Source organism: Tachysurus fulvidraco, chromosome 8 (genome assembly GCF_022655615.1).
Source record: "Tachysurus fulvidraco isolate hzauxx_2018 chromosome 8, HZAU_PFXX_2.0, whole genome shotgun sequence".
Taxonomy (NCBI): Eukaryota; Metazoa; Chordata; class Actinopteri; order Siluriformes; family Bagridae; genus Tachysurus; species Tachysurus fulvidraco.
In genome coordinates, this window is record NC_062525.1 from 24,011,110 (window position 1) to 24,025,733 (window position 14,624).

Below are 14,624 nucleotides of genomic sequence, written 5' to 3' on the forward strand. Positions count from 1 at the left end.
AGCCACAGGTGAACCTCTTTATCAATTTCAGATTCCTGCTTTCGGTCTTATAAGGAATGAGGCTAAACACTCCTGAATACATTTACATTTACGGCATTTAGCAGACACCCTTATCCAGAGTGACTTACAACTGAGCAACTGAGGGTTAAGGGCCTTGCTCAGGGGCCCAGCAGTGGCAGCTTGGTGGACCTGGGGTTTGAACCCATGACCTTCCGATCAGTAGCCCAACACCTTAACCACTGAGCTACCACAACCCAATACAAGATGGTTTTAGATAAAAGTGGGTTGTTAATGGTGCTCTGCTCTTTGAACTGAGCTTATTGTCCAATTCCCAATCTACTACCCTTTTCTCATGGTATTGAGCGGCAAGTTATTATCTACACTGAATATGTATGTCACGACACATCCCACCTCTGCAGAGTGGATGGTATTTCTCTAGAGACTCACAGGCTTATTACTTTTTTATTACCTTTTTAAAAGGTGAGGTGCCTTCATTCACCATAATCCCCTTTTACTGTCCCTTAAGGGCCCCCATTATGAGCCTATTCAGAATGCTAAAAGGAAAACTGTTGTTTTTTTTTGTTTGTTTTTTTAATGAAAATTGGTTAAAATTTTGGGGATTTACTTACTCTGGTATTAGGCATAAATAGCATGTATTCTTGACCAGATGATAGTAAGGTGAGCTTGTTTTTCAGCGATTTCTCAGGATTCAGTGTATATGTTCTGCAAAAACTGTGCTAATTATTTGTAACCTTTATCAATGGAAATTGTTACAATACAATGACTTAAAGAATGGCGAAGAATTTGTTTCTTAGAAATGCTGTTTACTTTCTTTATAAATGACTGTCTGAGCAGGGTAGAGTGGAGTGTGAATCTGTGGATAGTGATGAAAAAGCTACACTGGGGACGACGACTTGTCTCATCAGTAAACCAATTTTCAAGACTAATGGTTTGGTAAGCACTAATGAGTTTATACTTTTTTTTTCTCTAATCGATATTTAATGCATTAAGAATGACTAGGTATTATATTTCGAGTTATGCCTAGGACAAAGATGAAAGTAGTGTAGATTTTTAAATATTGGCTAGTTAAATAGAAATAAGAGAAACGATGACGCAATATCTGAATTGCTGTATTATCCCTATAGGCTATCTTTGATGTTACATATAGCATAAACAGAGAAAGTAACTTTGAAAGGATGATGAAATTCACTGCATCTGCTTCCAGGTATGATCTTATATTATTTTAATTAATAGAGCGAGTACTAGTATCTATAGTTTTTCATGTTTTTCATGTTTTCGTTTATTGTTTGTTTTTAAGTTTATTTTTGAGAGTATTTTTGTCCACGGTTTTGAAAATCACCGTGCAATTGCTTTTTATCTTTTTTTACACATGAATTCACATATAAATTAATTAAGTCTGGGCTAAACCACAGAGAAAGTATCACAACAATTTTATAGTGAACTAATAAAAATATTCCGATATTTACAGTGACAATGATGTACATTCACCTAACAATGAACTCTTCAGAGAAAAAAACATTGATGTTAAATATGCCATCTACGTTGTGATGATCAGGTTAGTTGACCATTTGTTTTGCTGATTTAAAGTTCAAATAAATATGTATATAAGTTTGCTATATTCTTGTTTACATCTATCAATAAATTGTCAAATAATGTAATCTGCCAGTAGAAAACACATATGTAAAGTACATATATTAATGGGCTTTAACTGTGCAATTTCTGATGTTTGTTTAATTGTCTGTGAGCAATATCTCACTTTATATGATTTTATGTCAAGGCATGAAAATTCCACTATTCACATCAACTTTACTGCAGGACAAAATAACCTTGAGAAACCAGTCCACCAAATATTCAAGGTATAAATAAATAAATAAAAAACGAAATAAATGAATAAACTCTTTGATGTGCAATTTTTATTTGGTTATTATAAAATCTTCACTTCCTCTCAGGTGGAAAATTTCCTCAGGGATTTGAGCTTCAACATTTTCATCAGAGTACCCATAAAATTAGGAGTTAAGGACATCTGGACTAATAACAACTTGGAGGTACTGTAAATTGACATTACTGCAGATATATATCTTTGACCGAATATTTATTAATTTTAAATGTCCACCATGATGACTTCACTGCCGAGCCACCACAAGACATCCTCCCACATACATGTCTTTTGAACTACCTCTTCATTTCTAATATAGAAGACTGAAACAAGTGCTGGCAAAACAAAAAATTTAAATAAGCATAAATCAGACAACCTTCACAACTGACTACTCACAACTGATACTCATAACAACAATCACAAACTGCAGACACTAAACCTAAAGTGGGGGCTGGGTGTGAGGTTGGGTAACTGGGGAAAGGGGGAAACTGAATAAGTGTTCACAAACAATGGAAATAATCTGCAAATAAGAACTTATATGGTAGGGTACCCTTGCGTCGCTTTGTGGTGAATTATTCATGGTGGTGTTCATGGTCGTCCTGTCAGCTGTCCAACTACAGAATAAGCCAATATGAAACTGATCCTAGAAAGGTTTGAGCAAAGACGTTTTTCTGATATACAATGGCTTAACATTCATGGAATATCATTCAAGATCACTTGGCTTTAATGGGGTTCAAACCTCCTTGGTGTTCCTTGAACTTTCTGCAGCTTATGACACCACCAATCACACTATTCTCCACGTTAGGCTAAAAATGTTGGAGTTAAGCAAACAGTTGTGTTTCTTAGATTCAAGGCTGCAGTGCAGACAAAGATGAGCAACCCACAATCCAAGATTTTGTAGAAGCACTGAAAAATCAGCCAGAGGTGGTGAGTAACTGTTATGTCTTTCTATAATCACCCACCATTTTAAACATCTAGCAGAGAATCTTTGTGTTCTCAAGACTCTTCATAGAAATAAATACATAATTAATTTATTAATGAAGTTAATTTATTTGTGGTCTGTGGAAACTCTCTGCGTTTTAGAATTGCTCTGTAGCTGTGTGCAGAGTGTTTAAATGTGCTGCAAGTCTCATTAAAAACCAAGCTATATACTACAGCATCTCTGGTAATGTCAGCTCTGGATGGCTTGAACAGGTATATCAATGATACTACATTGCTGGTATTTTCACCAATTTCCACTAAAAGTCCTACATCTCTGCATTAATTATTCATATACGCTACCTTTTAGATTGGACTGAAATCAGCCATTTTTGAGCTGGTCAGTACAGCAACCCTGGACTACAACGAAACAACATATATCTACTCCCCCTCTGGTTCTATAAACACTGCACCTATTGCCAAGGTATGTCAGTGGGCTGAGACTTTAATAAAATCAGACTGATCATGAGCTGATTTTTGTTTATCAGCTCGCATTGAAATAAATAACTATAAAGTCACATGACTTTCACGGATCTCTGGTGTGGTGGTTATTGGACTCAAAGTAACAGGATGCAGTGCAGCTATAGGATGTGATGTCAATAGTTGGGCGAAGGCTCCATGTGGCGAGTAGGAGAGGGATTATCAGGCATGGTTGTAACCATTAAAGACTGCAGGTTAATTGTACAGATTTCTATACTCTATGGAAGTTATTCCTGATGGATCAGTTCTTAGACTATCCACAGCACCACCATGCCAACCTCAGCTTCGAGTGGCTGCTTAAAATGACATGTTTCTTAGAATATTATTATCCAACATAGTACTAGATACTGTTATAGATAGATTCTGAATTTACTTACCAGATTGGCTTGTTATTGCAACTGTGTCCAGGTTAATACCCAGGTGGAGCTGTATGAAGATAAATTCCCACTTAAGCAGGTCATTGGTGGTGGTGTAGGAGGAATTGTGCTTTTTGCTGTTATCACTGCTGTTCTCTATAAGGTCAGTGCAGAGATGATCATTATTCTTTAGTTTTTTCTCATTTTTATATTTGAACACAACAACCTTCTGAACTCTGTTATATGTTGCGTGAACTTTCCTATCACTCCTAGACTGGGTTCTTCAAAAGCAACTATAAGACGATGTTGGAGGAAGCAGGAGCAGCAGCCGGAGAGGAAGGAACAGGAGACGCCCTCGTGGCAGAGTGAAGAGAGATCACTCGGCTTCAAATTGTGTTTAATCTTATTACACATATAAGGTGTCAGTCTGGTGTTTCTAACCGTAAATCTCCTGAAATCTTTCTGGAGAGTGCACAATGCTATCCAGAATGACCTCATATGCTAAAAGAATCTATCAATTTACAATCAAATTCATAAGTAAACCTGCTTAAAGTTTCTTTTATCGCTGTTGCAGCTTGTAGTGATTTTAGGAAAGCTTACAATACACAGTATTATGGTTGGCATGCTATATTCACCATGTGTTCAGACTTGAACTGGTGCATCGAGATCACATTTTAATAACTGGAACTCTTATTTGCTCAAAAAGTAAAACCTATTTGTGCATTTTTTGATGTCTTGGTTATAATACTGAATTATTTCTTATGATCAGAAGAATCAGAATCAGCTTTATTGCCATGATAACTAATGAAATCTATTTTATATATTGACCTATATATATATTTTTTGTTCATTCTTCAGATGTGTTTAACATTTAGCCTAATGTGTAATGGTGAAAAATAATCTATTCGAATAGATGATCTAGTCAGAAATTGTGCACAGTTTACGTGATATATTTTTACTACAGCTTAATGCAATTTATTTAATCAGTTGTCCAAACATTTTAGTTTTCTTGTCACAGATTTTAAAAAATACCTTTTATCATAGTCTCTGGGAAACTGAAAAGAAGGGAAAAGTTTATAAAGTAATGTGATTTATGATTATGCCTTAATTCACACACATTATGAAATATACGTTTTTTCTGTAAATATGCTCCATTATGCTCCATTGTTATGGGATACAATATTACCTGTTGATACTCTGCCCCCTTGTGGCCATAATTGCAAACACATCCCTTAAATAAAATCCATTTATTTCAGAATGTATTCAGTTCATTATTATCAATAATTAATCATGTTTACTCCAGCAACAAATTTAAATAATTATACAGTGTGAGTGTGAAAGCATAAAGTTTTAAATCTTTAATGTTTTTTTTAATCATTAGCATCTGATGAATAGAAATAGAGCAGAGTTTTCTGAATTGAGCTGACTGTAAATTCCATTTGAAGTCTAATCAGATTTGAGACGCCAAAGTTTCTGCATTTTTAGGCAAAACTTTTAGTACATCATTTATTTTAATTATGTATAAATAATAAAATATATAATATATATTTTAATATACATATAGAAAATAATTGTATAACCCTAACCCATTCATACACAATTATTTGAAAATATGATATTATTAATTAAAAAATTTATTTTTTATTTATTTTTATTTATTTTTTATTTTTTATTTATTTATAAATCTTATTTTTTAAAATAAAATAAATTTACATAAAAATTTTGGAATTTTTTGTTATTAATAAGTATAATTCAAATGCATAATGATATTATTTATTATGCATTTGAATTATACTTATTAATAAAAAGAAATCCAGATTTATAAAATAGAACGTTTGAATGAACGTTTATTATTTTGTTACTAACTAACAGTAAATAATATATACAGAGGTGTCATTCCGCTATATGTCTTTTTCAACAGAACAGAACATTACCTATTCCAGTCAGCAGGTGGCACTAATGTTAGTATTCAGGAAAATCCTCTGTCAATATGCCTCTACTGCACTACTACTTTAGTTTGTTTAACTACGCTAATTTGGCATGTCAGGATAGTGAAACAGACCATAATAAGCCATCCACTGTTAGTTTAAATGTTACCTGTCCGCACGTGAATCCCAGTAATGTCCATATTTGATATTTCTAATAATAAATTATAAACACAAAAAACGAGGAGATTTTCTGCCATGATCCCATATGTAAATCATGTGGAATATCACTCAAGATCACTTGGCTATGATCGGGGTCAAACCTCCTTGGTGTTGCTTGAACTTTCTGCAGCTTTTGACACCACCAATTACACTTTTCTCCATGTTAGGCTAAAAATGTTGGAGTTAAGCAAACAGTTGTGTTTCTTAGATTCAAGGCTGAAGTGCAGACAAAGATGAGCAACCCACAATCCAAGATTTTTTAGCAGCACTGAAAAATCAGTCAGAGGTGGTGAGTAACTGTTATGTCTTTCTATAATAACCTACCATTTTAAACATCTAGCAGCGAATCTTTGTGTTTTCCAGACTCTTCATAGAAATAAATACATAATTAATTTATTAATTAAGTTAATTTATTTGTGGTGTGTGGAAACTCTCTGCGTTTTAGAATTGCTCTGTAGCTGTGTGCAGAGTGCTTAAATGTGCTGCAAGTCTCATTAAAAATCAAGCTATATACTACAGCATCTCTGGTAATGTCAGCTCTGGATGGCTTGAACAGGTATATCAATGATGCCTGAAAAAAAATTCTATTCGAATAGATGATCTAGTCAGAAATTGTGTACAGTTTACGTGATATATTTTTAATACAGCTTAATGCAATTTATTTAATCAGTTGTCCAAACATTTTAGTTTTCTTGTCACAGATTTTAAAAAATACCTTTTATCGTAGTCTCTGGGAAACTGAAAAGAAGGGAAAAGTTTATAAATTAATGTGATTTATGATTATGTCTTAAAGATATTTTTTATAAAACAACAACAACAACAACAACAACACACACATTATGAAATAGGCTATACGTTTTTCTGTAAATATGCTCCATTATGCTCCATTGTTATGGGATACAATATTACCTGTTAATACTATGCCCCCTTGTGGCCATAATTGCAAACACATCCCTTAAATAAAATCCATTTATTTCAGAATGTATTCAGTTCGTTATTATCAATAATTAATCATGTTTACTCCAGCAACAAATTTAAATAATTATACATTGTGAGTGTGAAAACATAAAGTTTTAAATCTTTAATGTTTTTTTTAATCATTAGCATCTGATGAATAGAAATAGAGCAGAGTTTTCCAGTGTTTACTGACTGTAAATTTCTTTTGAAGTCTATTCAGATTTGAGACGCCAAAGTTTTCTGGCACTAATGTTAGTATTCAGGACAATCCTCTGTCAATATGTCTGTACTGCACTACTACTTTAGTTTGTTTAACTACGCTAATTTGGCATGTCAGGATAGTGAAACAGACTATAATAAGCCATCCACTGTTAGCATCTTATTAATAAAAAAAATCCATATATATATATATATATATATATATATATATATATATATATATATATATATATATATATATATATATATATATATAAAACATGACATCCAGTTACCAGCATGACACTAAACAGGTAGTAGTAACGGCGACTTTTTACTTAAGTACATGTCAGAGCCCATACTTCTTTACTTTAACTTGAGTAAAAGAGTGTAGTCACTACTTCTACTGTTACTGGAGTCTTTTAAAAAATGAGTATCTGTACTTCTACTTGAGTAAATGATGTGTGTAATTTTGCCAGCTCTGTCCACAACTGCGCGGGCACGAGAGTGGACTTTGTTATAATGAGTTTCCTCTGCACTCTGCGGGTTTAAAAATGGGGTGAGGAGCCAGCATCTCATGGGTAGCCACTGTTGCTGCAGGTTATAATTATATTTAAAGCAACATTGTTATAATTATATTAAAAACAAAATTGTTACAGTTTCTACTTTTTAATATTGTTATATTGATATTAAGGAACTCAGGGATTGCTGTGATATACTAGACCTATAGAGTGAGATGATGGTTTCCAATAGAATTATTTCATATACAAAAAGGTCTTAGAGACAAAGTTGAGGATTACTTACAGTTTTTTAATATAAATAATTTACCTGTCTGCCAATTCCCAGTTGCCAGAGTGGTGAGTACTTGTATTTGGTGTAGCGATTTTGGCTCGCAAAACAAGGTAAATATTTATAAGTAATTATAACATGTTATAATGACGCTTAACCTAAGTTGAAATTGACGGTAATGGAATTAACGTTACACTTATTTGGTCTGTTTGTCCACCGAACAGACCGTGTGATCTTTATTAATTCTATGAAGGAGGTATCTTCCCGGCCAAGAAAGATTCACTTCCCTTTTACTTTATACCATGATGTAAATTGAATTAACTTAATAGAGCATGTAGTTCAGACCAGATGTTGCAGGTACCTTAAGTTTGTGAGCGATACTCAGAGACAATCACTTATGGCACAAAAATATGACATTTAATGAATGAGACAAACACAACATAAAACTAACTACACAAACAAACAAAAGTAATAGGGAAAACGAAGATGAAAATAAAATAAAACAACAGAAATTAAAATTGGGGAAAGGGAGGAAGAGACTGGAAAGAAGAAATTAGAGAAAGGAAGGAAAGGAATGGCAAGCTTAAACTTCAAAATTAATCACACCCTAACTGGGAAATCGTCACCGGAAACTTAAATTCACCTCAAGACACAATACAAGGTTCATACTTAAAATATGCATCTAAATTGGTTGGTAAAGGAAACGGTTACTTGCATTGGCTTACTGCACAAGAGTCCGGATACAACAGAGAAATCTCTGAAAAGTCAGTTAGGGTGGGGTCAGACGTTCTTCCAAGTTCTCCTGAAGATCAGAATAGTTGTCGTTCTTGGAAGTGAAGCTTGCTGGAACTTCTTTGAAGGAAGATGAAGTCGTCTCCAAGCTGTTCCGAAAGTCTGACCACGGATTGGTGGTGTTTGTGACAATTTAAAGGTTGCGAACTCCACCCATCTTTGGGGAGATGGCCAATACTACGGCCTGAGATTTCAGAGGGAAAACTCCCTTTGTTTCAGGTGACTGTGGGCGTGGTTTAGCTATCAAACTTTTAGATGACTTTAAAGTTTTATCCAAGGTGTATTAAGTCGGTATGGCACCTTTCAATTACACCATTGTTTGAAAAATGAGTAACCAATAATTTTGTGGTCATTTGGATACTAAATATGAAAGGGAATGACGATATAAAGGCAGCGGTACATTAAATACACAGATCAGTAATCAAAGTGTAACTGATGTTAATACAGTGTTGTGTTCTGACACATGAATAAAATACGCCCCTGTCAGGAAAGTAAGGAGCAAATAATTTTAAGTAACAGAAGAAACACATTACAAAAGGGTTATAAGAATGTTAGAGTATCGTATCTACTTGTTTTATTAGTAAAAGGAATGTCTCATTGTGTTGTGTGTGTGTGTGTGTGTGTGTGTGTGTGTGTGTGTGTGTGTGTGTGTGTGTGTGTGTTCTGGTTGAGGGCACCTATGAGTTCAATCAGAGAAGCGGCATGGGGTTATCTGGTCTTTGTGTAGGCTCCAGTCGTTCTGGAGCCAGTTGTGTGTGTGTAAAACTGGGTTGCTCATCGGTTGATAGAAGATTAGATGCCGAAGTTTAGGGTGCCTTTGACATGAAATCTAAATGACCTGTACCAGATGCTACATTGGATTGGGATGGCATGGTTCCGGCGTGTTGGCCTCTCTAATACAGGACCCAATTCAGCACATAGATCCAAGAGCACAGCTCTAGGGAATCTAAATCGGCTTATTAGCCAGTCATCATTACGGGCCAGGAAATCATGATGGTCCCTGGAATCTCGTTCTCTCCTTATTCTGCAATTGGCCTAATCCTCCAACAGTGCCAGCAGTGCCATCATGAAGCATTACATACCCGAGTCACTGGAGGATTTATATGTTTCTAGCAATTGGACTGAATATGACTACATGCTATTCTGTATCACACGTAGTCTCCATCTCCTCCTGCGCTCCCGTTGTGGACAATGTGACTGTAAGGCAGCGCTGATTATTATTATAATTTTTTTTTTAATACATTTTGAATTATGTTTGGATTTTACTAGATGTATATAGCCTAAAACAATCTGCACAAATAACACTGTTGGATTTAATCTTCATGATAATGTGGATATAACGTATGAAACGGAGTGAAAAATAATGTCATTAATTCTTATAATCGTTCTTCTCACATTTATTTTCTACAATCTAACTACAGTTCACGACCTCACCATCTGTGTCGCCAATTCCCTTTGTCTCCAGAATGTGCGTACGCACAGCTCAAAGTTTGCTTATAGGTGCGCACATTCTCCCTTGTTCAAAGAAAGAGACCTGTAGTCCGGGCTGAAAAATGTTTCTTTATTTATTTTAATATTGTGATGTCAATAAAGATAATTTTGTAATGTTACATATGTCTCTGACTCTAATTAGTGATACGAATTTGTGTATGCCAGTTGTAGGTGTTCCAGTCTAATTCTTTGGGTGAAATTCCCAAAGTGGCGTAGTCGAAACTGATACATCGTTACTTTCCTCGTTGTATTTCTAGTAGGGCTGTAGCTATCGAATATTTTAGTAATCGAGTATTCTACCGAAACTTTCATCGATTAATTGGATAAAATGTATTTTTGCTTAATTAAAGAGCAATATTAAATATACAAGATACAATAAGACAGGTCTCTTAAAATGAACAACTACTTCGGGGGTGGCCAACCCAAGCCGCATGCGGCTCTTTGCCCGGTTTCATGCGGCTCTTACGTTCATACCGAAGTTTGTATTTGTGTCTTTTTAATGTGCGTGTTTGCTTCGCTTGAGTTCAATACGCTAGTTTCGTCAAACGCATGTGAGTGGGATAAAAGTACCTCAAAGTTTTCCAGTAGGAGCAAGATCATTTGAGTAAACAATTTGTGTCAAGTTGTGTCCCTTTTTTATGAACAACAAATATGTTAATCCCTCTACACTGCTTCTCTCTTTCTACCCATCCCGAGGCATCCAGACATTGTACCAGCTCCGATCGTCTTCCGTGCAATGAAGATTTTGGACCTCCACTGAGATGAGGCTGACTCTATGAAAATCCTGAGACATCTACAGATCTACCAGCTCCAGTTGGACTCTATGATACCAAGAGGAGATCTGAACTCCATGTGATCTTTACTCCAATTCAACACTTGTTTGACTGTATATTTGTAATCTCACCCCCTGTTCCACCCATATGAGGATGGGTTCCCCTTTGAGTCCGGTTCCTCTCAAGGTTTCTTCCTTTCAAATTTAAGGGAGTTGTTCCTTGCCACTGCTGCCTGAGTCACCGCAGACTTGCTCATTGGGATAAATAAATAAATACATACATACATACATACATACATACATACATACATACATACATACATACATACATACATACATACATACACACTGTGAACTATATATATCTCAATTTTTTACTATATTAATTCTTTTTTCTCCTTATGTTTAACTTCTGTTCTATGTTTATGTTCTGTAAAGCTGCTTTGAGATGAAGCCCATTGTAAAAAGCGCTATACAAATAAACTTGAATTGAATTGAAGTTCCCTCTCAAAATGGCAGAAAAAAGGTGAAGTTCAAGTGTGCCCATGTGTATGATGTGGCTCTTTGCAGTAACACAGTAAAAATTGTGGCTCTCCTATTCTCTGACTGGTTGGTCACCCCTGGACTAATTGGTTTCTTTTTTTTTTAGAAAAATGAACTTTTATTTATTAAATGCATAGTATGCAATGCAAACAACAATATTTTCTATCAAAAATAAACATTGAAATATTACCCATTGTTTTTCTGTCTGTACTTGTACTACGAACAATCAAAAAGTTGTCTGAGAAGAATTAATTACATTTAAGTGCCAAACATTCTGGGTTTTAAATGAACCCTTTTCTGAGATGCAAAAACAAAAAAAACAAAAAAAATACTTTCAAATTACTTTTTTAAGTATCAAAACTAAGGTATACATTAAAATAAATAAATATAAATAAATAAATAAATAAATAAATAAATAATAATAATAATAATAATAATAATAATAATAATAATAATAATAATAATACAAAAATACTGCCTTTAAGTCATGCAACTTAACTTTCAGAACAAAAAGTTTCAAAATCTACAGCTCATCCATAACATAAACCTTTACTGTCTAATTTGTAATTAAGAGGCAAAAAACATGGACAGGAACTTGGAACTAGAGGCCATGCATGGTTTCACATCAAGTGCTTTAAGCATAAATATATTAATCAGAATGTAAAAGTCTCTCTCTCAATGTGTGTGTGTGCTTTAAAAGGCTTTAAAGGAGCATGTGTTTGCAATGCAGAAAGGTATCAACATGCTCAGAACTGAGGCTTCCTGCTGCAGAAAACAGATGCTCTGATGGTGTCCCAAACCTTGGACATTTTCTGTCGTTTTCTCCTGTTTGTTTCTTCTCTTTGCTTTTTATTGATGCTTTTTAATTGTTTGTACTTTTCATACCAGTTCGATTTTGAGGTGAAGATTTAAGTTATTAATGAAAGTGACATGAATGCACCTTGAACTAAAAAACTTTACTTTTAAGTGTAAAGGGCATTTGTATGTACGTTAGAGTAAATATATTTGTCTCATGTGAAACAGAGGCAGAAATGCTACAATTGTCATTATTCTTCTGTTGTTGTAGATAAGGGTGTCTGCCCTTATGTATGTAATGTCTCAAATGTTACTCACTTTGGATTAAAGCTTCAGGAACAATGGTATTACTGAAAAAAAAAAGTGTCTCTCACACACACAAAAAATACTTTCACGTTGTGACCTTCAAAACTAGAATCAATGTCAAAGCTACCATTCAGAAACACATTGTATATGATCTTTCCTGCATCTGGATGGATTTATGCTCATGTCTGACTGTGGGATTCATAATGGTCTGGGATGCCATCTGGGCAATTATTTAGACCAATGATTTCTTTGCACCAGTTAGTCTCATTGTTTTGAGGTAAATCTGTTTCTTTGGGAGTCTTCATAACAGAAAACTGTCAACAAGTTAAGCAGAAAGTGTTAGTCTTATTAGCTTTGAGAAGGAGAGAGAGAAAAGAGAAGCTTGTGACTTACAGACTACCAAGTGTTAAGAGAAACTAACTTGTTTCACAAAATATTACACAACATTTAGCATATTTCCAAATGGCTAAAAACAGTGATGTTATTTTTAGAATTATTTGAGTTTTGCAGTAGTACATGCAGACATCCCAACCTGCAAAAAGTATTTTCCGGGAGGTATTCCGAAAACGGAATGTCGTTTACAATCATTTACCCCACTATGGGCAATGCTGACGTCACTGTTACAAAGTTTACAGTGTGCAAGATTGTCATTATGTTTAACACTTGTAAGACAGGGGGACACTTTCGTGTAGTCTGGCATAAAATGTGTCTTATACTGTGGTTTTTTTTGGGGGCTCTCTCCCTCTGCCATGGGCCATGATGGTGTGAAATGTGTCTTATGCTATGTTTTTTTGGGGCTCTCTCCCTCTGCCATGGGCCATGATGGCACTCCTGTTTCTAGATACACTGATTAATTTGGTTCGGGAGAAGAGATAAAAGCCCACCCACACTGACAATTGATTGGTTGACTTACCAAAACAGACCAATCAGGATGCTCTCTGTCTTACATGTGCTTAATGACGTGCACACACTAGCACAGACACGCAAGGTCTCTCGCTCCCCCTCCCTCTCTGCCGTGCACGCGTTACAATATGCGGGAGACTCCCGGATCTCAACAATTTCTTTGCCTGGTTTGAGGTCAAGCAACCCACAACAAATTCAGCACATTCACCAACCTCCGGCACCTACCATCTCACCCTACAGGAACATGAGGTGAGAAGGGTACTTAAAACTGTAAACACAAGGAAGACCACTGGTCCAGATGGAGTATCTGGCAAAGTACTCAAAGCCTGTGGAAACCAGCTGGCTGGAATTTTTACAACCTTTCACTATCATCAGCCATCATTCCACCCTGCTTAAAATCAGCCACTATCATTCCTGTTCCTAAAAAAGCAGTCATCAGCAGCTTAAACAATTACAGACCAATTGCACTAACACCAGTAATCATGAAGTGCTTTGAGAGATTTGTCTCCCAGCATATCAAAACAACCTTACTACCACACTTGACCCACACCAGTTTGCTTACAGAGCAAATAAGTCCACAGATGATGCCATCTCCATAGCGCTTCACACTGCACTCAACCACCTCGAATGGCAAGGAACCTATGCAACAATGCTCTTCATAGATATCAGTTCAGCGTTTAACACAATCATCCCAGACATTCTAATCAATAAATTATCTGCACTGGGGCTTTCCCCCTCCATCTGCATATGGTTAAAGGACTTCCTCACAAATCGCCCACAAACTGTTAAGCTCGGCTTCCACCTCTCGAGTACCATCACGCTCAGCACCGGCTCTCCACAAGGCTATGTATTGAGCCCTCCACTCTACTCCCTGTATACATATGACTGTACTCCCACTCATCCCACCAACACCATCATCAAATTTGCAGATGATACCACAGTGATTGGACTCATCTCAGGAGATAATGAATCAGCCTACAGAGATGAAGTCCGAAAATTAGAGGAGTGGTGCTCTGTAAATAACTTGTTCCTGAACACCTCTAAGACAAAAGAGTTTATATTGGACTTCAAGAGGCATCACACTCAACCAGCCCCACTCTACATCAATGGGGAATGTGTCGAAAGGGTAAACAACTTCAAATTCCTTGGAGTACACAACAACATGTCTTGGTCTACTAACACCTTAGCAACCATCAAAAAGGCACAACAATGGCTGTACT

The 14,624-nt window shown here is 35.6% G+C and overlaps 2 protein-coding genes across 2 annotated transcripts in view; both read left to right on the forward strand.

The window, feature by feature from the left end:
* Positions 1 to 4,973, forward strand: part of LOC113653539 (integrin alpha-M-like) — a 49,534-nt gene extending 44,561 nt beyond the window's left edge. The window contains exons 21-30 of the mRNA XM_047817106.1: positions 856 to 954; positions 1,146 to 1,225; positions 1,490 to 1,576; positions 1,799 to 1,877; positions 1,971 to 2,066; positions 2,744 to 2,824; positions 2,981 to 3,091; positions 3,186 to 3,299; positions 3,764 to 3,874; positions 3,985 to 4,973. Coding sequence (XP_047673062.1) covers positions 856 to 954; positions 1,146 to 1,225; positions 1,490 to 1,576; positions 1,799 to 1,877; positions 1,971 to 2,066; positions 2,744 to 2,824; positions 2,981 to 3,091; positions 3,186 to 3,299; positions 3,764 to 3,874; positions 3,985 to 4,080 — 954 coding nt within the window. The 3' untranslated portion in view covers positions 4,081 to 4,973. The remainder of the gene's footprint in view (positions 1 to 855; positions 955 to 1,145; positions 1,226 to 1,489; positions 1,577 to 1,798; positions 1,878 to 1,970; positions 2,067 to 2,743; positions 2,825 to 2,980; positions 3,092 to 3,185; positions 3,300 to 3,763; positions 3,875 to 3,984) is intronic.
* LOC125145310 (integrin alpha-M-like) overlaps positions 1 to 14,624 on the forward strand; it is a 115,861-nt gene that overhangs the window by 71,336 nt on the left and 29,901 nt on the right. The window lies entirely within an intron of this gene.